A 26702-nucleotide genomic window follows, 5' to 3' on the forward strand; every position below is an offset into this window, starting at 1 on the left:
AAATGACTCCTGGGTGTGCAGGTCCATGAGATACAAGTGAGCTCTCTAAGAATGCCCAGAGAGGAGCAATAAGGCAAGCAAGATGGATTCATTTATCAATATTAATTGCAATGGAATGGAAACACCCAGCTGATGCTAAGAGCTAAGCAAACAAACAGAGGTGCAAAGCCAACAGGCTGAGGATTGGCCTGCCCTGCCTTTTGGACCATGTTTCAGAAGCTCCTGCTGCTCAGCAAGAGGCCCCCCCTTGCTCAGGAGGCCCTTCATGTGCTCCTACTGCCCAGCACAGCACCACAAGATGGCTGGGCTTTGTAAGAATATTTCTAGGAGTCTTAGTGGACAGCAAATCCTGCCCTTGTGGCCAGCAGAGCAAATGGGATCCTGGGATGCATCAAGAGCAGTATGGCCAGCAGGGCTAGGGAAGTTCTTCTACCTCTCTACTCTGCCCTGTTGAGACCACAGCTGCAATCCTGTGTCCAATAGGTCTAAGGAGGTTCTTCTCCCCCTCTACTCTGCCCTAGTATGACCACACCTGGAATACTGTGTCCAGTAGGTCTAGGGAAGTTCTTCTACCTCTCTACTCCGCCCTGCTGAGACCACAGCTGCAATCCTGTGTCCAGTTTGGGGCTCCCCAGTTCAAGAGAGACAGAGACCTGCTGGAGAGAATCCAAGGGAAAGCCAGCAGGATGCTTAGGGGACTTGAGCATCTCCCCTGGGAAGAGAGCCTGAGAGCCCTGGGGCTGTTTAGTCTGGAGAAGAGAAGCCTGAGAGGGGATCTGATCAATGGCTCTCAATAGCTGAGGGGTGGGTGTCAAGGGGAGGGGGCCAGGCTCTTTTGGGTGGTTCACAGTGATAAGACAAGAAACAACAGGTTCAAGCTTGAACATAGAAGGTTTCACCCCAACATGAGGAGAAACATCTTTGCAGTGAGGGTGACAGAGCCCTGGAACAGGCTGCCCAGGGGGGTTGTGGAGTCTCCTTCTCTGGAAACTTTCCAACCCCACCTGGATGCATTCCTGTGCAGACTCCCCTGAGTGATGCTGCTCTGGCAGGGGGGTTGGAGCTGATGATCTCTGGAGGTCCCTTCCAACCTCTAATGTACTGTGATATTGTGATACTGTCCTTATGGCATGGCCTGGTGCAAGCCAGAGCAGAACCAGTTCTGGCCAGGGCTGGGACTTCCCAGCTCAGACCCTGCTCAGTGAGGCACTTGCTGAAGTTCAGGGCAGGGTGGCACAGCCAGGGGCTGCTTCTAGCAGGGAGAAGCTGATGGGGAGAGGTCCTGCCAAGGGCTGGCTGCAGAAAGGCTCTGCCTGAGGCTTGCTCCTCTGCACACCAAGGGCACTGCCACAGCTTGTGCCACAGATCTAACCTCATCCCCCTAACCAAACTTCATGTCCAACCTAAACCTCCCCTGCTGCCATCTGGAGGCTGTTTCCTCTTGTTCCTTGGGAGAAGAGACCTAATTTACTCTCCGTTCCTCATGCACAAGGACACAAGTTGGTCTCCTGGCCAAAAAAAAAAAAAAAAAGACTTATTATTAGAGGATCAGACAAGTTATATTTAGATCTTATTAATATTTGACAGGGAAATAAATTGGAGGTCGGATTAATCAGATTTAAATTTCCCCATCAAAGTCGGAGAAAGCCTTCTTCTAATTACCAGGGAGGGAAAGGCAGGTCCCCAGGGCATCCACCTCTCCCCAGCATGAGGGAGGCCAAGCAGCCAGTTCAAACTGGTGCCTCTGCCATGGGCAGTGATGATCCTTTGAAGCCTTGGAGTCCTTCAGAGGAGTCAGCGCTGGGCTGCAGTTTCATTTGTGGCACCTTCCAGCACGTATTTGCTTGTGGAAGTGACAGGGAACAAAAGATGGGGCACTTATTGGCCTGTGGCCACTGTCAATCTTCATAGAATGGGTTGGAAAGGACCTTTCAAGGTCACCTTCTGCAGGCAGCAGGGACATCTGCAACTAGAGCAAGTTGCTCAGAAACTCAACCAACCTGACCTGGAATGGTTCCAGGCAGGGGGCATCTACCACCTCTCTGGGCAACCTGGGAGAGGATCTCACTACCCTCTCTGTCAAACATGGCTTCTCTCCAGGCTCAATCTCCCTCTTTCAGTTCAAACCATCACCCCTTGTCCTGTCACCACAGACCCTGCTCAAAAGTCTGTCCCCAGCTTTATGCTTGGCCTCTTGAAGCACTTAAAGGCCACCAGAAGGTCTCCCTGCAGCCTTCTCTTCTCCAGGCTGAACAAGCCCAACTCTCTCAGCCTGGCCTCACAGCAGAGGGCTTCCAGCCCTCCCAGCATTGCTGTGGCCTCCTCTGACCCTGCTCCAACAGGTTCAGGTCTCTCCTGTGCTGGAGGCACCAGAGGTGAACACAATGATGCAAATTTGTACTGTGGAGCCAGGCAGGAGATCAGATTCTGTTCTTGGGGATAGGTCTTGGCTCCACTGAGGTCTACAAACAGCTTCACAGAATCACAGAATCATTTTGGTTGGAAGAGACCTTCAAGATCATCAGGTCCAACTGTTAACTTCACAGAATCAGAATCACAGAATTAACCAGGTTGGAAAAGACCTCAGAGATCATCAAGTCCAACCTCTCACCCAACAGCATCAAATCAACCAAACCATGGCACTGAGTGCCTCATCCAGCCTGATTTTAAACACTTCCAGGGATGGTGACTCCACCACCTCCCTGGGCAGCACATTCCAATGGTCAACTATACTTTTATGTAGTTAACCAATACAAAGAAGAACCAAAGAAGATTTGAAAGATTAGAGTGGAAATAAAATTATAGCATCATAAAACTGTTTGGGTTGGAAAATCTCTCTGAAGTCATTGAGTCCAACCATCAACCCAACACCACCATAGCCACTAAAACATGTCCCAAAGTGCCATGGCCACACATTTCTTGAACACCTCCAGGGATGGTGACTCCCCCACCTCCCTGGGCAACCTGTTCCAATGCCTGAAATTAATCTGATAAGAGAGAGGAGGGTCAGGAAATGAGCTGTCAACAAAAAAAAAACTCATGAAAAGCAAAAATGGAAACCAAATGGTCAAAGATCATAGAACAACAGAGTTGTTTTGGTTGGAAAAGACCTTTAAGATCACCAAGTCCAACCATTCTCTAACTCTACCAAGTCTGGTGATGAATCATGGCCCTCAGCACCACATGAGGAGGGCAGATTTAGACTGGATATTAAGAGGAAATCTTAATGCCCCAGCGAGGGCAGTGAGACATAGAACAGGTTGCCCACGGAGATTGTGGATGTCCCCTCCCTGGAGGTGTTCAAGGCCAGCTTGGATGAGGCTTTGAGCAATCTGGGCTGGTGGGAGGTGTCCTGCCTGTGGCAGGAGGCTAGGAACTAGATGATCTTTAAGGCCCCTTCCAAGCCAAACCCAAACCCAAACCCAAACCCAAACCCAAACCCTAACCTTAACCCTAACCCAGTCCAACCGTTCTCTAACGCTACTACGTCTGGTGCTAAACCTCAGCTACCACATCTCTGAAACACCTTCAGGGATGGGGGATTCAACCACCTCCCTGAGAAGCCTGGTCCAGGGTTTGAGAACTCTTTCAGAGATCACAGAATTACTGAGGCTGGAAAAGACCTCTGAGATCATCAAGACCAGCCTATAACCTAACACTACCGTATCAGCTAAACCATAGAATCAACCATGTTGGAAGAGATCTCCAAGCTCATCCAGTCCAACCTATCACCCAGCCCTATCCAATCAACCAGACCATGGCACTAAGTGCCTCATCCAGGCTTCTCTTGAACATCTCCAGGGATGGTGACTCCACCACCTCCCTGGGCAGCACATTCCAATGGGCAATCTCTCTCTCTGTGAAGAACTTCCTCCTGACACCCAGCCTAGACCTCCCCTGGCACAGCTTGAGACTGTGTCCCCTCCTTCTGCTGCTGGTTGCCTGGGAGAAGAGACCAACCCCCACCTGGCTACAACCTCCCTTCAGGTAGCTGTAGACAGCAATGAGGTCACCCCTGAGACTCCTCCAGGCTAAACAACTCCATCTCCCTCAGCCTCCAAGTGCCACCTCAAATCTTTTCTTAAACACCTCCAGTGATGGTGACTCCACCACCTCCCTGGGCAGTCCATTCCAAACAGCCTTCCTGTGAGGAAGTGCTTCCTAATACCCAACCTAAGCCTCCCCTAGTACAGCTTCACACCCTGCCCTCTTGTCCTGCCACCAGTTACCTGGGAGCAGAGCCTGACCCCCACCTGACTACAACTTCCTTGTAGGTAGTTGTAGAGAGGGATAAGGTCCCCTCGAAGTCTCCTCTTCTCCAGGCTGAACACCCCCAGCTCCCTCAGCCTCTCCTCATCAGCCTTTCCCTCCAGCCCCCTCCCCAGTCTCACTGCTCTCCTCTGGACCTGCTCCAGCACCTCAAGAGTGGTCCAGAGCTGCACAGAGTGCTCGAGGTGAGGCCTCAGCAGTGCCAAGCAGAGGGGCAGGATTCCATCCCCAGCTGGGCTGGCCATGATATTCCTGATCCTAGGAATTTCAGGATGAAATTTGTTCTGAGATATTGTGAGCTGGGAGAACTCAAAAGCAAAGAGGGTTTCACAGGCAGGGAGGGAATCCACGTGAGTGAGCCTGCATGTGGGCAAGCAGGGAAGAAGCCATTTCTCCACCAGCTCAGCTTAATTATGTTTTGAAGATGAGCTCCCAAGCCCCAGCAGAACCTATTTTCAGCCCAGTGTGAAGCCTGCAGGCAAACAGACTGGCTGCATTTAGCAGCTACATAAATATGTTGATTCTTCTCCAGGGGGTTCTGTGGGGATGGTGACATCTTGTGTGTGTGTGTGTGTGTGTCCCAGCAGCTCTGAGAGGTTGCAGCAGATGAGGGAACTGTCAGTTTTGGGGAAGGATTCTCTCAATTAGGGGATGTGTCTCAGCAGCTCTGAGAGGTTGCAGCAGATGAGGGAACTGTCAATTTTGGGGAAGGAGTCTCTCAGTTAGGGGATGTGTCAGCACCAGCATCGTGGCAGGCAGGGGTCAGAGATTAAAAAGACTTTGAACAAATTTAAAGCCATCAGCTCCACAAGACCTAGAAACAGATAAGCAGCAACCAGGACCTAGTGGTGGGTGTCCCTGCTCGTGGCAGAGGGGTTGGAACTCTCAAAGTCCTTTCCAACACAAACCATTCTATGATTGTATGAACAGAAAAGACTAACTGCTTGGGCTCCCTGAAAAGAATCATTTTAAGAAGAGACTTTCACAGAATCACAGAATCCTTTAGGCTGAAAAAGGTCCTTGAAGCTCATCCAGTCCAACCACGAACCCAGCACTCCCAGGTCACCACTAAACCATTGCCCTCAGCACCACATCTCCATGGCTTTGAAATCCCTCCAGGGATGGGGACTCCAGCACTGCTCTGGGCAGCCTGGGCCAGGGCTTGACAACTCTTTCTGAGAAGAAGTTTTTCCTCCTGGCCAATCTAAACCTCCCCTGAGGCAATTTCAAGCCATTTCCTCTTGTACCTAGGGAGAAGAGACCAATTCCCACCTGGCTCCAACCTCCTTTCAGGGAGCTGGTGAAAGCCAGAAGGTCTCCCCTCAGCCTCCTTTTCCCTGTTCCTGGAGGGGTTTCAAAGCTGTGTAGATGTGGTGCTGAGGGCCATGGTTTAGTGGTGACCTGGCAGTGCTGGGTTCATGGTTGGACTCCATGATCTTGAAGGTCTTTTCCGATCTTGATGCTTGTATCACTGAGACTTACAAATTAACCTGATAGTAGCAACAACTGAACTGAAGAACTCAAGATGTTCTAACTGTACCCTGCAACCTCATTTAGGATGGGTTCTCCCTTCTTTCTCCACCTTCATGGTGCAACCATCCTGACCACCAAAGCAGAAGGCAGCTGAAAACAGAGAGCTGGGGAGCTGCAAACTGTCAAGGACTGCCTGACATTTCCCTTGTTGCAGGTCTCCTTGCTATAATCATTCAAATTAGCAATTACACTTTCATCCTGGCAGCAGGTTTTAATTAGACCCTTCCAACATGACAAAAGAAATAGGCTATTAACTTCTACTCCTCAAATTGCTGCCTCTTTGGAATTTTGCTCTAGACGTGGCCAGCTCTCTGTTGTTTACCAAAAGGAGCTGGAAACCTTCAGAATAGAAGCTCTACACATCTCTAAAGCTCTTTATCTTCTCAGTTTTGCATTTAGTTGACCTTTAAACTGTTCTTTTGTCCATGATTTCTCCCTTCCATTTTTTTCCTCTGGTATCAAAAGAAGCCAGAGAATTCAGAATGGAAGATAAGTCATGATAAGATGAGAGGGAATGGATGGAGGTTTGTTCCAATGCCTGACCACTCCTGCAGCATAGAAATTGTTCCCTAAATCCCCTATTTCCCCCTTGATATCCAAATGGACACAGCTGGAAAAGGAAAGGATTGCAGCTGGCAGAGTGACAGCTTCTTCCAAGAACAGACCTGGCTGCTGGTGGCCATCCACCCAATCCTCCTGCAGAGCTTTGCAGAGATCACCAGCCTAAAGCTACCAGCTGTAACTGGAATTTTATTCCTCAGACCCCTGATGGGTGGATACCCCATCCCTGGAACCACTTCAGGTCAGGTTGGATGAAGCTCTGAGCAACCTGCTCTAAGTTGCAGATGTGATAAGAGGGAATGGATTGAAGCTGGAAGAGGGCAGGCTCAGGGTGGAGATTAGGAAGAAATTCTTCACAGTGAGGGTGGTGAGACACTGGAACAGGTTGTCCAGGGAGGTTGTGGATGTTCCCTCCCTGGAGGTGTTCAAGACCAGGTTGGATGAGGCCTTAAGCACCTTGGTGTAGTGGGAGGTGTCCCTGCCCCTGGCAGAGGGGTTGGAATCAGATGATCTTGAAGGTCCCTCCCTGGAGGTGTTCAGGGCCAGGCTGGATGAGCCCTTGAGCAACCTGCTCTGGTGGGAGGTGTGCCTGCCCAAGGCAAAGAGGTTGGAACTAGAAAATCTTTGAGGTCCCTTCTACCAAACCAAACCAAACCAAACCAAACCTAACCAAACCAAACCAAACCACACCACACCAAACCAAACCAAACCACACCAAACCAAACCAAAGCATTCCATGAATCTAAGAGCACAGCCATGTTGGGGTTGTCTCCTTGAAGCAGCACAAATGGGATAGGAAGAGGCCTGCTGGGTTTTTTGTTGTTCTTGTTCTTGTTTTGACTACACAAAGGTCTAGTTGTGTTTTGAAGGTTAAAGATCTGTCTGGCTGATCACCCTTTCATTCAAGCATTTAATCTGATTTCCTCACAAGGCTGCTGGATCTGATGGCATTTATTATTTAGGTACCCATGTAGTCCTGAGCGTCAGGTACTTTAATCCTTGTTAGGTGACATGACAGGACCATGAAAGTGAAAGATCTGCTCTGTAAAAAGCATTTATATTTATGCAATTGCCAGCCCTCCAGAATCTCCCAGCTCGTTTCTTGCAAGGGTGAATAATTAGGTTGCTGTGTCACGGCTGCTGAGCTGTGGAGGCTGAGGGGAGACCTCATTGTTCTCTACAGCTCCCTGAAAGGAGGTTGGAGCCAGGTGGGGGTTGGGCTCTTCTCCCTAGTATCAGGTGATGGAATGAGAGGAAATCATAGAATGGTTTGGGTTGAAAAAAACCACCAAAGGTCATCCAGTCCAACACCCCAGCAGTCAGCAAGGACATCCTCCATTAGATCAGGTTGCCCAGAACATTGTAGAGCCTCACCTTGAGTATCTCTAAGGTCAGGGCCTCAACCACCTCCCTGGGCAACCTATTCAGTGTCCCACCACCCTGATGGTAAAGAACTCTTTCCTAACATCCAATCTAAATCTCCTCTTCTTTTAATTTCAAATCATTGTCTCTCATCCTATCACTGCAGGTCTTCGTAACCAGTCCCCCTGCAGTCTTCCTGTAGCCCCCTTCAGGTACTGCCAGGCTGCTATTAGGTCTCCCTGGAGCCTTCTCTTTTCCGGGCTGAACACCCCCAGCTCCCTCAGCCTGTCCTTGTACCAGAGGTGCTCTAACGCCCTGAGCATTTTTGTGGCCCTCCTCTGGACCTCTCCAGCAGGTCCATGTCCTTCCTGTGTTGAGGGCACCAGAGCTGGACACAGCACTGCAGGAGAGGTCTCAGCAGAGCAGAGCAGAGCTGCAGAATCCTCTCTCTCCATCTGCTGGCCACACTGCTTTTGACACAGCCCAGGATGCCATTGGCCTTCTGGGCTGCAAGTGCCCACTGCTGGCTCATGTCCAGTTTCTCATCTACCAGCACTCCCAAGTCCTTCTCTGCAGGGCTGCTTTCTATCACCTCATGCCTCAGCCTGTATTGATAGTGAGGATTGTCCTGGCTTGGTTGCAACAGCCTGAAATTGTGCCAGGGAAGGTTTAGGTCGGAGATGGTCGGAGATGCTGCAAGAGTGGTCAGGCACTGCAACAGGCTGCTCAGGGAGGTGGTGGAGTCACCATTCCTGGAGGTGTTCAAGAAACCTGTGGCCATGGCACTGGGACATGCTTTAAAGGCCATGGTGGTGTTGGGTTGATGGTGGGACTCAATGATTTTGGAGTCAATGATTTCAGAGGCCTCTTCCAACCCAAACAAGTCTATATTTGTATGATTCCACCATGCTGACAATAACTAAACAAGACACAAGCTCTACATCAACACTTTGCTCCAATTAAAAAGCCATCCAAGCCTGCCAGAACACTCCTACCAAGCACTGGATCTGCCTGAAGCCAAGTCCTGGCACATTCAACATCTCTCTTCAAGACAGGCAGAGACCTGCTGGAGAGAATCCAACAGAGAGCCACCAGGATGCTTAGGGGACTTGAGCATCTCCCCTGGGAAGAGAGCCTGAGAGCCCTGGGGCTGTTTAGTCTGCAGAAGAGAAGCCTGAGAGGGGATCTGATCAATGGCTCTCAATAGCTGAGGGGTGGGTGTCAAGGGGAGGGGGCCAGGCTCTTTTGGGTGGTTCCCAGTGATCAGAGAAGGACCAATGGGGTCAAACTTGAACAGAGAAGATTTCAGCTCAGCATGAGGAGAAACTTCTTTGCAGTGAGGGTGACAGCGCCCTGGACCAGGCTGCCCAGGGGGGTTGTGGAGTCTCCTTCCTTGGAGCCTTTCCAACCCCACCTGGATGCATTCCTGTGCAGACTCCCCTAAGTGATGCTGCTCTGGCAGGGGGGTTGGAGCTGATGATCTCTGGAGGTCCCTTCCAACCTCTGATATACTCTGAGACTGTGATACTGTGATGATGACTTCTACTGAGCAGCAAAAAATAGGCAAATTGACATTTTATGAAGTTGAAAATGGGATCATTTAACGCTGTTAAATTTTAAGGACCATCCAAAGTGGAACCAACTGCTGAACCTGCTGGCACTGGAGTCCCACTGCACCCTACTCAAGCTTCTGATCTCCACTGGAGTAGCAAATGAAGGAGAGGACTGCTAGAGAAAGTCTAAACCAAGGGAATTGCACGTGGTCCAATTATTCCTAAAGCATGGCAGGCTGACAAGTTTTCCTTACAAAGGGCTCTGATCACTGAATGGAGGGAGAACCTTCTATGATGAAAGTGGCCAAGAAGGCCAATGGCAGCCTGGCCTGCATCAGGAATGGTGTGACCAGCAGGAGCAGGGAACTCATTGTGCCCTGTGCTCAGCTCTGGTTAGACCACACCTTGAGTGCTGTGTCCAGTTCTGGGCTCCTCAGTTCAAGAAGGACATTGAGACACTTGAACATGTCCAGAGAAGGGCAAGGAGCCTGGGGAGAGGTCTGGAGCACAGCCCTGTGAGGAGAGGCTGAGGGAGTTGGGGGTGTTCAGCCTGGAGAAGAGGAGGCTCAGGGGAGACCTCATTGCTGTCTACAACTACCTGAAGGGAGGTTGTAGCCAGGAGGGGGTTGGTCTCTTCTCCCAGGCAACCAGCACCAGAACAAGAGGACACAGTCTCAAGCTGCACCAGGGGAAGTTTAGACTGGAGGTGAGGAGAAAGTTCTTCACAGAAAGAGTAATTGGCCCTTGGAATGTGCTGCCCAGGGAGGTGGTGGAGTCCCCATCCCTGGAGGTGTTCAAAACCAGCTTGGATGTGGCACTTGGAGCCATGGTTGAGTAGTCATGAGGTGTTAGGTATTAGGTAATAGCTTGGACTTGATGATCTCTGAGGTCCTTTCCAGCCTAGGTGATTCTGTGATTTTCCTTGGTTTTCAGATCTGAGAGTCACACAAATAATGTTCCTGTTGGAACATTCCAGAAAGCAGAAACCTCTCAGTGCAAGAGCTCTATGACACCCACTGCTCAATTCATACAATGGCTTGGGATGGAAGGGACCTCAAAGATCAGCCAGTTCCAACCCCCCTGCCATGGGCAGGGACACCTTCCACTGTCCCAGGTTGCTCAAGGCCTCATCCAACCTGGTTTTGAGCATCCACAATCTCCCTGGGCAACCTGTTCCAGTGTCTCACCACCCTGTCTGGAAAGAATTCACCAGAGTAATTACGCAGGTGTCATATTATGGAGGTCTGCAGGGGTTTGGGTTGTGTCTTGCAGAATCATAGAATTGTTTGGGCTGGAAAAGACCTCTAAGATCATTGAGTCTGACCTTCAACTCAACACCATTATGGCCATTAAACCATGTCCCAAAGTGGCTTGCCTGCATGTACTTCTTGGAGTGAGGGTCCCACACCTGAACTCAGGTGCAGACTCACCAGTGCCCAATACAGGGAGACTGCCCTGGTCCTGTTTGCCACACCATTGCTAAGCCAGGACAGATACTGGTGGCCTGCTTGGCCACCTGGGCACACTGCTGGTTCATCTTCAGCTGCTGTTGATAAATACACTTTTACAGTATTCTTTATTTAGAAATTTACCTTTTTTTTTTCCCTCATGACTTTATTGATCTGTTGGAACTAAACTGGAAGTATTTAACTCCTAAATGGCTCAGTTTTTGCAAGAACTGGACTAGATGACATTTAAAGGCCTCTTCTAACCCAAACCATCCTGTGATTTCCTGCCACTGCAATGCTGAGTGCATCTGCCCAGCATTTCTCTCTTCCCTTCCCTTCCCTTCAGAGGAGGATGTGAGACAGTGCTAGAGATCCTGGAGTGGAGATGCTCCTAGCGTGATGGAGAGCACAGAGGAGAAAGGTAATGCTTGGGGACTTGAGGAGGTGACACAGGAGCAGCCATGGAGAGCAGCAACATGATGAGACATCCTTCCAGACACATCTTTGAGGCTGAGAGCCCTGGGGCTCTCAGAGAGCAGCCCCAGGGTTTTTTCCTCAATGCTAAGAGCTAAAGAACCCTTTGGGGAGCAAGAGGCTGGGGCCAGACTCTTCTCAGTGGTGCCCAGGGATGTAACAAGGAGCAATGGGCACAGATTGGAAGCCAGGAGGTTCCACCTGAAGATGAGGAGAAAGTTGTTTGGTGTGAGGGTGCTGGAGGCCTGGAGCACAGAGAGGTTGTGGAGTCTCCTTCTCTGGAGAGCTTCCAAAGCCCCCTGGCCATTGTGATGGTGGGCAAGCTGCTGTGGGTGCCCCTGCTGTAGCAGGGGGTTTGGAACTAGATGATCCTTGAGGTCCCTTCCAACCCTTCCAATTCTATGATTCTAAGGTGCTGTGGGTGCCCCTGGTGTAGCAGGGGGGTTGGAATGGATGATCTCCAGAGGTCCCTTTCAACCCCCACCATGCTGGCATTCTGTGTTTTCACATTTTTTTTACCCTAACTAAACTAGCTCCATATTGATGGCATGAGTGTGGGGCCTGTGTTTCCTTCCCCAACAGGGATTCTGCTACAGCCTTCCACGAGAGGCAGGAATTTGTAGAAAGCTGGAACTGGTGGAATTATTCCTGGAAAAATTTTGGCTTTGCCTTTCAGCAATTTCCTTTTCCTGTGTTTTTACACAGCTTGCTGTTGAATGTTAGAGAATTTTCATTCCACTCATCTGGAGAATGTTTTTATATGCTGAATGCCTCCTTCTGCTCTTGGATTCCAACACCATGAGGCATAAGAGAATCTCAAGAAGATTGACTGATATTAATTTTAGCAGCAGCTTGTCAAAAGAAGTTGTGAAACTGCAATAGTCAGCATCAGAAGCTGATCTACTACACTGAAAGGGCTACAAAGATGATTAGGGAATTAGGACATCTCTCTCAGAAGGAAAGACTTCTCACTCCAAGAAGGACATTGTGGTGCTGGAACAGGTCCTGAGAAGGGCAATGAAACTGGGGAAGGGTCTGGAGAACAGGGATGGTGAAGAGCAGCTGAGAGAACTGGGGTTGTTTGCTCTGGAAAAGAGGAGGTTGAGAGGAGACCTCATTGCTCTACACAACGCCCTGAAAGGAGGTTGGAGCCAGGTGGGGCTTGGTCTCTTCTCCCAAGGAAGAAGCAACAGGACAAGAGGAAATGGCCTCAAGTTGCACCAGGGGAGGTTAGACTTTAGAAAAAACTTCTTCACTAAAAAAGATTCTCAAAACCTGGACCAGGCTCCCCAGGGAGGTGGTTGAATCCCCATCCCTGGAGGTGCTTAAAAGCCACAGAGATGTGGAGCTGAGGGCCATGGTTTAGCACCAACCTTGGGAGAGTTAGAGCATGGTTGGACTCAATGATCCTGAAGGTCTTTTCCAACCACAAAGACTCTGTGCTTCTATCATGCTTCAATCAAAACCAGCCAACATTTAGAGTGAAAAACATTGCAGCTACGTCAAGAAAGTCAATCAGGAGAGAGAGCAAATGAGAGAGCTAATTAATGACAGCAGCTCCTCTGAGCAGGGGGAAAATGCCTCTCTTTGTTCTGCTTGCCCCCACTGACCCCTCAAGTGAGAGGGTTGAAAAGGGGAGAATATTCATGGTTCAAGGAGAACACTGAAAGTAGAGTAACACTCTTCAGAAGAGGAAACAAATCCACAGATACCACAAAAAAGGAGTAAAATCAGAGAAGGCTCCAGAGAGACTTTGGGGCAGCCTTCCAGTGTTTGAAGGGGGCTACAGGAGAGCTGCAGAGGGACTTTTGACAAAGCCATGGACTGAAGGGACAAGGGGTTGATGGCTTCAAACTGGAATGAGCTGGATAGAGATGAGACACAAGGCAGAAATTTTTCCCCATGAGGGCGGTGAGACACAGGAACAGGTTGCCCAGGGAAGTTGTGGATGCCTCCTCCTTGGAGGTGTTCAAGGCCAGGCTGGATGAGGCCTTGAGCAACCTGGGCTGGTGGGAGGTGTCCCTGCCCATGGCAGGTGGCTTGCAACTTGGGCCATGCTAAATGCCCATGATGGTGTTAGGTTGATGGTTGGATTCAATGATCCAGGAGGACTTTCCCAACCCAAACAATTCTATGAGTAGTTTTTCACATCGTTTTGATGATTTTTGCCATCTGTTGAAGACCCCAGGCAAACCTGAATGCTCTTTACTATCACCTATTCTGCTGCTGTCCTATTGCCCCCTCCCTGGAGGTGTTCAGGACCAGGCTGGATGAGCCCTTGAGCAAGCTGGTCCAGTTGAGGGTGTCCCTGTCCATGGCAGGGGGGTTGTAGCTAGGGGGAAGGGGGGCTGGAGCTAGGATGATCTTTAAGGCCCCTCTCAACCCAAACCATTCCATGATTTCTCTGTGTGGCAACTCAAGGGTAAGAACCTGCTTTGGTTTGTGTTTGTTTGAATCCAGAGCAGCATCCCAAGGACAAGGAGGATGACATTGGAATGAATTTCACTCGGGTTCTTCCCTCTTTATTATGCAAATGGCTGCTGGCTTCAGCTCGTCAGGTTTGGCAATCAAGGCCCTGGAGAATGTCTGTAAGCAGCAAATTTTCATTACAGCAACTAGTGTGATGACATCTCCTAAAAGAAGTCTCCAAGGACAGCATTCAGAAGCAGAAACAATCAGGGCTCTACAATAGATAGGATGGCTGCTGATTATTATTCCAATTCCATGCTGCACCAACGCTGACAAACACTACTTGAAAAGATTTCTGACTGATAAAATCAATTATTGTGCATTGCAGAAGTTTTTCCCCCAAAACGCCCTAGCATCCTGCTTCAGAAAAAAAGAAAAAGAAAAAAAAAGAGAAGCAGGCAGAAAAATGGTGCTTAAAGGTGGCATAAACCCAACTCTCTTTATCTGCAAAACGGAAGAGTTGCAGCATTCCACAATCACACAATCATAGAACTGTTTGGGTTGGAAAAGACCTCCAAGATCATCCAGTCCAACCATCAACCCAACACCACCATGGTCATCAAACCATGTCCCCAAGTGCCATGGCCACAGGTTTCTTGAACACCTCCAGGGATGGGGACTCCACCACCTCCCTGGGCAGCCTGTTCCAATGCCTGACCACTCTTGCAGCAAAGAAATTGTTCCTAACCTCCAACCTCAATCTCCTCTGGCACAATTTCAGGTCATTTCCTCTCATTCTATCACCTGATACTTGAGAGAAGAGACCAATCCCCACCTCACTCCAACCTCCTTTCAGGTAGTTGTAGAGAGCAATGAGGTCTCCTCTCAGCCTCTTCTCCAGGCTGAAAACCCCCAGTTCCCTCAGCTGCTCCTCACCAGACCTCTTCTCCAGACCCTTCCCCAGCTTTGTTGCCCTTCTCAGGACCTGCTCCAACCCCTCAATGTCCTTCTTGGAGTGAGGGCCCCAAAACTGAACCCAGGATTTTATGTGCAACCTCACCAGTGGCCAGTACAGGGGAACAATCCTTGCCCTACTCCTGCTGGCCACACCATTGCTGATCCAGGCCAGGCTGCTGGTGGCCTTCTTGGCCACCTGGGCACACTGCTGGCTCATCTTCAGCTGCTGCCAACCAGCACCCCCAGGTCCTTTTCCATCAAGCAGTTTCCAGCCACTCTGCCCCAACCATGGGGATGTTGTGACCTAAGATAGCACCCAGCACTTGGCTTTTTTAACTCTCATCCCATTGATCTCTGCCAATTGTTCCAGCCTGGCCAGGTGCCTTTTTGTAGATGCTGAGGGGCCTGGAGCATCTCTGTGAGGAGGAAAGGCTGAGAGCCCTGGGGCTGTGGAGCCTGCAGAAGAGCAGCCCCAGAGGGGAGCTGAGCAATGCTCAGCAAGAGCTAAAGGAGCTGTGGGGGGCAAGAGGCTGGGGCCAGACTCTTGTCAGTGGTGCAACAGCACAAGAGGCAATAATTTAGGATAGAGGACAGAAAACCTTAGCAAGCTTTCCACATCTTCCACATCAATAATTCACTTCTGAAACAGCAAGCAAAAAGCTGAAAGGCATCAATATAAAACCCTTGATGCATTAGGGAAAAAAAAAAAAAGATCAATCACATTACAGTGAGGGTGGTGAGACATTGGAACAGGTTGTCCTGGGACACTGTGGATGCCCCTTCCCTAGAGGTGTTCAAGGCCAGCCTGGATGAGGCCTTGACCAACCTGGGCTAGGGGAAGGTGTCCCTGCTCATGGCAGGGGGGTTGGAACTGGATGATCTTGAAGGTTCCTTCCAACCCAAGACAATCTGTGGTTGTATTAAATAATGCAGGGACTGACACCTGCAGGTTACTCAACAGCTCTCAACTGCAGCCCTCCCACATCCTGCACCAGAACCATCCAACTCCTGGCAGCAAGGGAAAAACATCATCTCATTTTTGTCACCACCATGTCATTTTTCTGTCAGCTGCTACAGACCTAAAAGTACTTCTGACACTTTCCAATCTCTCTGTGTTTACTGCCGAGGTGCTGTGAGGGCAGTTCTCAAAATTTGCTCAATTCCCTCAGCTCTTTCCATGCTGCTACTCAAACCACAGCTCAGGGCACAGATAAGAGACAAGGTGTGCTGCATAAAAGAGATGAAAAATACTTTAATACCAAAACCCTGATTTTTTTAGGTTTATCTACTGATCAGATAGCAAGGGGCAGAGCAGGGCAGGGAAGAGAAAGGGAAGAAGGGAGAGAGGCTGATGGGCTGGGAAAAAAACTCAACCAGCTGGGAGGGAAAGAAGAACAGTGCCGTGGAAGAGAGACAAAGAGACACAAACCAACATGGAACCCACCCCTGATGGCAATGATGGCACCACTGGCACCACTGATGCTGGGGACAGGCACTGGGCAAGTCCCAGACTGGACGCAGCAGCAGATGGGAACTGGATTCAGGAGCTGAATTTTGGAACTGCATTCAGGAAGACAGGGATGGGAATGGAAGGTAGAAGGGACAGAGTCCTGCTGGGACACCAGCCAGGCAAGAAGAGGCTTGGCCCTGGGCATCCCTCAGCTTGCTCCTGAAGATGCCCTCCATGGGCTGCAATCCCTTGTTGGGCACTTGAGGGTCTCCTGTCCAGGAGCCACCTCTGCTTTGCTCACCCCCCAAAAGTGTGGCACAAGCTGTGGCAGTGCTCTTGGTCCGCAACAGATCAGGATGGAAGTCAGAAAGTACAGAGTTCTCCTTGGACACTGGCCAGGGAAGAAGAGGCCTACAAAATCCACTGTAAAATGGATCCTCTGAGGCTGAATCCATGTATTTCTCAGAAGCAGAAGGGGAACATATTCTCATGTCCAATCTAAACCACCCCTGATGCAACTTCAGGTCATTTCCATTTCTCCTATTGCTTGTTACTTCAGAGAAGAGACCAAGCACCACCTGACTCCATCCTCCTTTCAAACCATGGTTTCAAAGATAATTCCTTACTGAGATCTATTCCACAAGTGACTCCTGGATTCATAGAACCATAGAATCAAGGAGTCACTTGTGGATTCTGCCAAAAGATCTTGGCAGTCACTCTTCTAACTTGAGAAGGGGAGATTTAGACTGGAGATTAGGAAGATATTCTTTCCAGTGAGACACTGGAACAGGTTGCCCAGGGAAGCTGTGGATGTCCCCTCCTTGGAGGTGTTCAAGGCCAGGCTGGATGAGGGCTTGAGCAGTCTGGGCTGGTGGGAGGTGTCCCTGCCCATGGCAGGTGGCTTGCAACTTGGGCCATGGTTTAATGGCCATGGTGGTGTTGGGTTGATGGTTGGATTCAATGATCCTGGAGGACTTTCCCAATCTAAACAATTCTATGAGTAGTTTCTCACATCATTTTGATGATTTTTGCCATCTGTTGAAGACCCCAGGCAAACCTGACTGCTCTTTACTATCATCTATTCTGCTGCTGTCCTACTGCCCCCTCCCTGGAAGTGTTCAGGACCAGGCTGGATGAGCCCTTGAGCAAGCTGGTCCAGTTGAGGGTGTCCCTGTCCATGGCAGGGGGGTTGGAACTGGTCCCTTCCAACCCAAATGTTTCTGTGATAACTTCTACCATTTAAAACATCCAACAATAAAGGTTATGGAACAAAACCTCTGCAATTGCAAAGATCTATCAACTCATCCTTGGATGGGACACCACAGCATGCACCAGCGTGGAGGTACAACCAGTAAGTACCACATCTCCCAGTAAGACAACCTCCATGGACGATTTCTTTTAGCTTTGCAAGCAGAAGAGCTCTGTGTGCTGTGCTGCTTCTCCCTTGAGCTCCAGAAACCCTTTTTTTTCTTTTTTTTTTCCCCTTCCACTCTGTGCTGAAGCTCTATAAATAAACTCGCCTGCGTTGGCACAACATCCAAATCAGCACTTTACATTTGATTGGACAACAAACTGGTGACCAGATTCCAGCACCACCACGTACACCACTCATCCAGCCACCCATGACACCTTTGTGGCCTGCTATTGGAAATATTTCCTGCCATTGTTAGCCCAGAAAACTCCACAGCCTCAGGAGGAAAGCTGAGGGAGAAACGTGTCACCATGGAAACCACCCAAATGATGCTGTGTTTGCTGAACTTGGCCACAACCCCCAAAACAACTTTTCTTACAGCATCCAAATATTTCATTCATTTGCTTTCTATCATCACAACAAAGAAGTCCTTGCTTTCAAAAAACAAAAACAAAAAAATCCCCAAATCCCAGCATGCTGGGGGTTGGATAGGAACCTCTGGAGATCATCCAGTCCAACCCCTCTGCTAGAGCAGGGGCACCCACAGCAGCTTCCCAGCATCACAATGGCCCAGGTTGGAATCTCCCCAGAGAAGACTCCACAACCTCTCTGGGCAGCCTGCTCCAGGCCTCCAGCACCCTCACACCAAACAATTTTCTCCGCATCTTCAGGTGGAATCTCTTTGACTTCCTGCCTGTTCCTGTGTTGCTGGGAAGCACCAAAACAATCAATATACAATGAATATAAATAGAATTCCAGAAGTACATTTAATGATTTGAATAAATCAAAGTCCTCCTCACACTGAGCCTTCTTCAAAATAACATTTTACTAATATCTACTGACTTCCCGGGGAACCCTTGTTGTACCACTGGAGCTGTAATTAACAAGTTCCCCAGGAGCCAGCAATGTGCCCTCATGGCCAAGAAGGGCAAAGGTCATCTGGGGTGCCTTCAGAAGCGTGTGGCCAGCAGGTTGAGGGAGATTCTCCTCCCCCTCTACTCATCCCTACTGAGGCCACAGCTGGAGTCCTGGGACCAGTTCTGAACTCCCCAGTTCAAGAGAGACAGGGAACTACTGGAGAGAGTCCAGAGGAGGCTGCAAAGCTGCTGAGGGGCCTGGAGCATCTCTGGGAGGAGGAAAGGCTGAGAGCCCTGGGGCTGTGGAGCCTGCAGAAGAGCAGCCCCAGAGGGGAGCTGAGCAATGCTCAGCAAGAGCTAAAGGAGCTGTGGGGGGCAAGAGGCTGGGGCCAGACTCTGCTCAGTGGTGCCCAGGGACAGCACAAGGGGCAATGGGAACAAACTGGAAGCCAGGAGGTTCCACCTGAAGATGAGGAGAAAGTTGTTTGGTATGAGGGTGCTGGAGGCCTGGAGCAGGCTGCCCAGAGAGGTTGTGGAGTCTCCTTCCCTGGAGAGCTTCCAAAGCCACCTGACATTATGATCCTGGGCAAGCTGCTGTGGGTGCCCTGCTTTAGCAGTGGGGTTAGCCTGGATGATCTCCAGAGCCCCCTTCCAACCTCCACCATCCTTGTTACCAGTAACAACAGGAAAACAAAAACCTCCATCAAAGCATCAGGCACCACAGTAACCCTAGGGCTGGGTCAGCACTTCAGGAAGCTGCAGAGCACACCACGACTCTGCCAAGCTGCTCTAACCCATCGCTCAGCGCTGCGAATTACACTCTCTGCTCATTACTCACCTCCCCTCCATTTAATTACCCACACTGCCTTTACAATCACTGCTTCCAGCATGCCACATGCTCCCCATTTTATTATTCAGAGAGCAGCATTGGCCTTCCCACCCCCAAGCTCACTGCAGATTTTATTCCTCATCTGGAGAGAAAAGTGCCACCAACGACTGTCTTCAAGGCTTTCCAAAGAGAAGAAGACTACTTTTAATTCACATATTTCAATAGAGAAATTGAAAATTCAAGGGTGGGGTTTCCTCCAATAAAGTTCTCTTCTAGTTAAATTTCTTCACCAGGAACGAAAAGGGAAAAACCCTAAAATGGATGCAGTTTTGTTCAACATCTTTATCATCCACCTGGCTGAGGGGATTGATGAGGGCATCAGCAAGTTCCTGATGATGCAGCACTGGGGGGTTGGCTGACACCCCTCAGGCTGTGCTGCCATCCAATGTGACCTGGACAGGCTGAGAGCTGGCTGCAGGCAAACCTCATCAAGTTTAATAAGGACAAGTGCAGGGTCCTGCATCTGGGGAGAAATAACAACAGCACCAGGACAGGTTAGAGGCTGCCCTGCTGGAAAGCAGCTCCACAGAGCAAGACCTTGGAGTGCTGGTGGGCAGCAAGTTCTGCATGGAACAACAATGTGCTCTGGTGGCCAAGAGAGCCAATGGGATCCTGGGGTGCAGCAAGAAAGGTGTCCAGCAGGGCTGGGGAAGTTCTTCTACCTCTCTACTCTGCCCTGCTGAGACCACAGCTGCAATCCTGTGTCCAGTTTGGGGCTCCCCAGGTCAAGAGAGACAGAGACCTGCTGGAGAGAATCCAACAGAGAGCCCTGAGGATGCTTAGGGGACTTGAGCATCTCCCCTGGGAAGAGAGCCTGAGAGCCCTGGGGCTGTTTAGTCTGGAGAAGAGAAGCCTGAGAGGGGATCTGATCAATGTCTATCAATAGCTGAGGGGTGGGTGTCAAGGGGAGGGGGCCAGGCTCTTTTGGGTGGTGCACAGTGATCAGACAAGGACCAATGGGGTCAAACTTGAACAGAGAAGATTTCAGCTCAGCATGAGGAGAAACTTCTTTGCAGTGAGGGTGACAGAGCCCTGGAACAGGCTGCCCAGGGGGGTTGTGGAGTCTCCTTCTCTGGAGCCTTTCCAACCCCACCTGGATGCATTCCTGTGCAGACTCCCCTAAGTGATCCTGCTCTGGCAGGGGGGTTGGAGCTGATGATCTCTGGAGGTCCCTTCCAACCTCTGATACACTGTGAAATACACCAAAAAAAAAAAACAAACAAAAAACCAAAAAACCAAACCTCTTTGACTTCAGGACATCTTCTTCCTAACAAGATGTTCTATGGCGCAGGGAAGATCCTTCAACACCCAAATGCTGCCCCAGGGACACTGACCCAAACCACTCCTAGCAGTAGAAAAATTTGAAGGACAAGAGGATTCTCTAGAATTCTCCCTGGAGGTGTTCAAGGCCAGGTTGGACAGGACCTTGAGCAACTTGGTCTAGCTGGAAGGGGCCTTAAAGGTCATCTAGTTCCAACCCCTCTGCCATGGGCAGACGCCCATGGCAGAGGGGTTGGAACTAGATGACCTTTAAGGCCCCTTCCAACCCAAACCATTCCATGAATCTATGAGAAGTCTTTGAGAGTAATAGATGGAAGGCCATATGTATGACCCTGAAGATCAAAAGAGAGGACATCTTTCCATTTCCCAGACTTTTAGTTTAAAAGAGGGAGATTCAGACTGGAGAGAAGGGAGAAATGTTTGACACTGAGGGTGGGGAGACCCTGGAACAGGTTGCCCAGAGAGGTGGGAGATGTCCTGTGCCTGGAACCACCCCAGCTCAGGTTGTTTGGGGCTCTGAGCAACCTGATCCAGTTGCAGATGTCCCTGCTGAGTGCAGTGGGGCTGGAGTAGATGATCTTTAAAGGTCCCTTCCAACCCAAACCAGTCTGGGATTCTATGACAAGATATGGGAATGGGAACACAACCTTGCTTCTGTGTTCTTGATTGGAAAGGGACCTCTCAATGTCACCTTCTCCAAATCCCTGCAGGCAGCAGGGACATCTGCAACTAGAGCAGGTTGCTCAGAGCCCCAAACAACCTGACCTGGAATGGTTCCAGGCATGGGACAGCTCCCACCTCTCTGGGCAACCTGGGCCAGGGTCTTACCACCATGAGTGTAAAAAAATGTCTTCCTCAGATCAAATCAAGTGGCTCAGAGTTCACAGAGACAGCTGAAGAGCTGCCCAATATTCATTTTAGGATGCAAATCTAAGAAATCAATGTTGTTTCTATCAACAGTGACAGAAAAATAGATGCAAAGAGAGGATTTGAGTGAATGCCAGCTCGGGGTTGCTGAGAAGAACACAAGTTTGAAGCACAGCCATGAAACCAGGCCAGGGACAGCTCCTTTTTTTTCCACACCCAGTTTTACACTTGTCATTTGGACACTTGAAAAGATGGACAGGGAGACATCAGAGGGGATTTCTGACAGCATGCTCCTGTCTGTGGACTGTCAACTGCTCACAGCACAACAGCTACTGTTGAATTTTAACAAAGGCTTGTAGTGATAGGATGAGAGGGGATGGATTGAAGCTTGAGAGGGATAGATTTAAACCAGAGATTAGGAAGAAATTCTTGACAGTGAGGGTGGTGAGACACTGGAACAGGTTGTGGATGCTCCCTCCCTGGAGGTGTTCAAGGCTCAGTTGAATGGGGCCTTGAGCAACCTGCTCTAGTGGGAGGTTAGAACCAGATGATCTTTCAGGTCCCTTCCAACCCAAATCATTCTGTGATTCTATGAAAAGAGTCTGGCCCCAGCCTCTTGCCCCCCACAGCTCCTTTAGCTCTTGCTGAGCATTGCTCAGCTCCCCTCTGGGGCTGCTCTTCTGCAGGCTCCACAGCCCCAGGGCTCTCAGCCTTTCCTCCTCACAGAGATGTTCCAGGCCCCTCAGCACCTTTGCAGCCTCCACTGGACTCTCTCCAGTAGTTCCCTGCTTGTCTTGAACTGGGGAGCCGAGATCTGGAGTCCAGTCAGGACTCCAGATGTGCCTGACTAGGGCTGAGCAGAGCAGGAGGATCTTCCAACCATGGCCTCTCAGAGCCAGAGCAGATGGGAAGGACCTTCCAACCTAGATCTCCATTCAATCTCTCTCTCTCTGTATTTGCCATTTATCCTGGAGAAGTAAAACATTCCATGTCCATGCTGAGAGAGAAGAAAGGAGCCTGGTGGTGGTTGGGTAGCTGCTGCTGATCACACCCCAGCCCAGGGGAGCTGGTTGCAGGCAGCAGCAAAACAGGCTTCAGCAACCTGGTCTAGAGGGAGGTGTCCCTGCTTACAGCAGGAGGGTTGGAACTGGACAATCTTTAAGGTCCCTTCCAGCCCAGAGCATTCCAGTGTTCTAAGAACCTGTCTTTACCAAGCACTCAGAATGTGCTAATCCCAGCTCAAAAATGCAAGGCAAGTTTACCTCTTTCACCTCTCTCCACACCAGGCTCCAACAGCAGAATCCTTCCTCTCTAATTAATGATGAAGTCAATACAGGCTGGGCAGGGACTGGCTGGAGAGCAGGAGGAGAAGGACTTGGGGGTGCTGGGTGATGAGAAGCTCAGCAGGAGCTGTCAGTGTGAACTTGCAGCCCAGAAAGCCAACCAGAGCCTGGGCTGCAGCAAGAGAAATGTGGCCAGCAGGGCCAGGGAGGTGATTCTCCCCCTCTGCTCAGCTCTGCTGAGACCCCACCTGGAGTACTGTGTCCAGTTCTGGAGCCTCTATTACAAGAGGGATCTGGAGGTGTTGGAAGGTGTCCAGAGAAGGGCCACCAGGATGAGCAGAGGGCTGGAGCACCTCTGCTGTGAGGAGAGACTGAGAGAGTTGGGGCTGTTCAGTCTGCAGAAGAGAAGGCTCTGAGGTGACCTTCTTGTGCCCTTCCAGTATCTGAAGGGGACTACAAGAAAGCTGGGGAGGGACTTTTTAGGCTCTCAGGTAGTGATAGGACTGGGGGGAATGGAATAAAGCTGGAAGTGGGGAGATTCAGACTGGATGTGAGGAAGAAGTTCTTCCCCATGAGAGTGGTGAGAGCCTGGAATGGGTTGTCCAGGGAGGTGGTTGAGGCCCCATCCCTGGAGGTGTTTAAGGCCAGGCTGGATGAGGCTCTGGGCAGCCTGATGTAGTGTGAGGTGTCCCTGGCCATGGCAGGGGGGTTGGAACTGGATGATCCTTGTGGTCCCTTCCAACCCTGACTGATTCTAGGATGGTGATGGATTAAGTGGCTTCCAATAGTGGATTACCACCTCCAGTTTCAATTTCTGTCAGCATATTGATTTGTGTGGTGTCTTGTCTTGTCTTTTTTCTTTTTTTTCAAATCTCCTGCTGGAATTCCTGTTAATTATGAGGCTTTTTATGTTTACAGATAATCTGCAGTCTCAATTAGAGGCATTCAGGGACTGACAAACAACATATTAAGAAGACAAAGGTGATGGCTCCCATTGCAGGCTTTTTAGAGCATAAAAGCACTGCTACAATTCATTTTCATCCTGACAGCTCAGGGCACTAAATGTAAAGAGGTTTTAGGAGGCTGCTGGACTGCAAGGTCCAGAAGTTAATTACTTCAACAGGTGACAAGGGAGTTTCTGCAGAAATAAATGAAGATATTTTGCTAAATCATAAAGTCATAGAGTCCCAGGCTGGTTTGGTTGGAAAGGGACCTCTAAGACTCATCCAGTCCAACACTGCTGCAGCCAGCAGGGACATCTGCAACTAGAGAAGGTTGCTGAAAGCCCCACATGACCTGTAGTGGTTCCAGGCATGGGGTATCTACCACTTCTCTGGACGACCTGGGACAGGGTCCTCCCACCCCCAGTGTCAAACATTTCTCCCTTCTCTCCAGTCTGAATCTGCCTCTTCTAGCTCTAACCATCACCCCTTGGCCTGTCACAAAGGCCCTGCTCAAAAGCCTGTCCCCAGCTACTTTAAGCACTGCAAGGCCACCAGAAGGTCTCCCCAGAGTCTTCAGAACTCCATAACAAAGTCAAAATGCACTCCAGATTCTTCCTATTTCCAAATAGGCATCTGATATTGCAACAGACATAACTGACTAAGATTGTTTAGTCTGGAGAACAGGAGGCTGAGGGGAGACCTCATTGTCCTCTGCAACTCCCTGGAAGGAGGATGGGGCCAGGTTGGAGGAGGTTGGTCTTGTCTTCCTAGTATCCGGTGATAGAAGGAGAGGAAATGGCCTGAAATTGTGTCAGGGGAGGTTGAGGTTGGACATGAGGAACAATTTCTTTGCTGCAAGAGTGGTCAGGCATTGGAACAGGCTGCCCAGGGAGGTGGTGGAGTCACCATCCCTGGAGGTGTTCAAGAAACCTGTAGCCATGGGACTTTGGGACATGGCTTGATGGCCATGGTGGTGTTGGGTTGATGGAATTGATCTTAGAGGTCTTTTCCAACCTAAACAATTCTATGGTCTACAATAAGAGGAAATATTTAGCATGCTGAAAACCCAGAAATCAGAGAAATTAACTGGAACAAGTTGCCAAGGGAGGTTGTGGATGCCCCAGCCCTAGAAGTGTTCAAAGCCAGGTTGTATGGAAACTTGAGCAACCTGGTCTAGTGGAAGGTGTCCTTGCCCATGGCAGAGGGATGGAACTAGATGATCTTTAAGGTCTCTTCCAACCCAAACCATTCTATGAATCTATGAGAAGGGAATCTCTGTTCCACCTGCATTTGAGACTCGATCATAGAATCCTAGAATCAGTCAGGGTTGGAAGGAACCACAAGGATCATCCAGTTCCAACCCCCCTGCCATGGGCAGGGACACCTCACACTGGATCAGGCTGGCCAGAGCCTCATCCAGCCTGGCCTTAAACACCTCCAGGGATGGGGCCTCAACCACCTCCCTGCACAACCCATTCCAGACTCTCACCACTCTCATGGGGAAGAACTTCTTCCTCATGTCCAGACTGAATCTCCCCATTTCTAGTTTTGTTCCATTTCCCTCAGTCCTATCCCTACCTGACACCCTAAAAAGTCCCTCCCCAGTTTTCCCCCTTCAGATACTGGAAGGCCACAAGAAGGTCACCTCAGAGCCTTCTCTTCCCCAGACTGAACAACCCCAACTCCCTGAGTCTGTCCTCGTAGCAGAGATGCTCCAGCCCTCTGATCCTCATGGCCCTTCTCTGGACACCTTCCAGCATGTCCACATCCTTGTAACTGGGGCTCCAGAACTGGACTCAGTACTCCAGGTGGGGTCCTGACATTCTCATCTGGTGGGAGGAATCAAGTATCTCTTAAAAGCATTGCTCCAGCAGAGTTAAGGGTTTAAAAGCAAGCTGACAGAGTAAGGATATTCCAGAGAAGAAGCAAGAATCATAGAACACCAATTCTCTTGCAGGTCAAGTGATGTCCTTAGTATGTTTACTTTGGTTTTCTTTTCCATACATCAGAGCCATTTAATAATAGCATGGCTGAAGACAAACAGAGAAGACTCAAGCTTGGTTGTGGCAAAGGTTAAACATGAAGTTAAGTGACATCAATTCAGAAACCACTAAAGCACTACAGAAACCAAAGTCCTTCAGATCCTGCTAGCTTGCCTGTTGAAATTGGAAACATAGTTTAGGAAGCACAGAGAAACATCTATGAGGCAAATTACTTAAAAAAAAAAAAAAAAAAAACAACAAATCTATGACCTTCAAAGACAGCTTAGATGTGGGACTTACCCCTCAGAGCAGGCAGCAGAGACCTCTCCTTCTTGTCATCACATTTATTACATTCACTGAAGTAGAGAAGCAAAAAGACATCCACCAGCACCCACATGAGCGAAGTGGCCAGAACCACCTTGCAGTAGACAAATCTCCTCATTGCTTTGCTTGGGGTCTAGCTCAAGCTCTGAGGAAAAGCAGCAGGTCCTGAGGGCTATCAAACTCCCCCAGCTCAGCTCCAACATGGAAGCAAAGATAAGCATCCCCCTGCAAACACAGAACAAAGATCCCCATTAGTCAATGGCATACAGGGTTTCAGCTGGAAAATGGGCAGCAAATACCAGGGGGAGATGTTTAAAGTGTCAGCCAGAGAAGCTGTGGAGGCTCCTGGAAGTGTTCAGGGCCAGGTTGGATGGAGCCTTGAGCAACCTGGTCTAGTGGGAGGTGTCCCTGCTTAGGGATGGTAATCTTTAAGGTCCCTTCCAACCCAAACCATTCAATGATTCAATGATATATGGAGGTTGTCCTAATCTGAGCCAGACCACAACTAACTGAGTGATTTGAAGGCTGCAGAAAGACCTTCTGGTAGCCTTTCAGTGCTTCAAGGGGCCAAGCAGAAAGCTGGGAACAGATTGTTCAGCAGGGCCTGTTGTGGCAGGACAAGGGGTGACAGTTTGAACTAAAAGAGGGAGATTGAGACTGCAGAGAAGGAAGAAATGTTTGACACTGAAGGTGGTGAGACCCTGGAACAGGTTACCCAGAGAGATGGTAGATGCCCCATCCCTGGAACCATCCCAGGTCAGGTTACTGGAGCTCTGAGAACCTGCTCTAGCTGCAGATGTCCCTGCTGAGTGCAGGGGGGTTGGACCACATGAGACTTAAAGGTCCCT

At 49.8% G+C, this 26702-nt stretch overlaps 1 protein-coding gene across 3 annotated transcripts in view; it reads right to left on the bottom strand.

Annotated features, from left to right (window-relative positions):
* The window catches only part of GALNT13 (polypeptide N-acetylgalactosaminyltransferase 13), an 82059-nt gene extending 56087 nt beyond the window's left edge, over window positions 1-25972 (bottom strand). For all 3 annotated transcript variants that reach the window (XM_054380871.1, XM_054380870.1, XM_054380869.1), the window contains exon 1: window positions 25831-25972. In XM_054380871.1, coding sequence (XP_054236846.1) covers window positions 25831-25972 — 142 coding nt within the window. The remainder of the gene's footprint in view (window positions 1-25830) is intronic.
* Between the last annotated feature and the right edge of the window lie 730 nt (window positions 25973-26702).

The sequence above is a fragment of the Indicator indicator genome, chromosome 5 (assembly GCF_027791375.1).
Source record: "Indicator indicator isolate 239-I01 chromosome 5, UM_Iind_1.1, whole genome shotgun sequence".
Classification (NCBI taxonomy): domain Eukaryota; kingdom Metazoa; phylum Chordata; class Aves; order Piciformes; family Indicatoridae; genus Indicator; species Indicator indicator.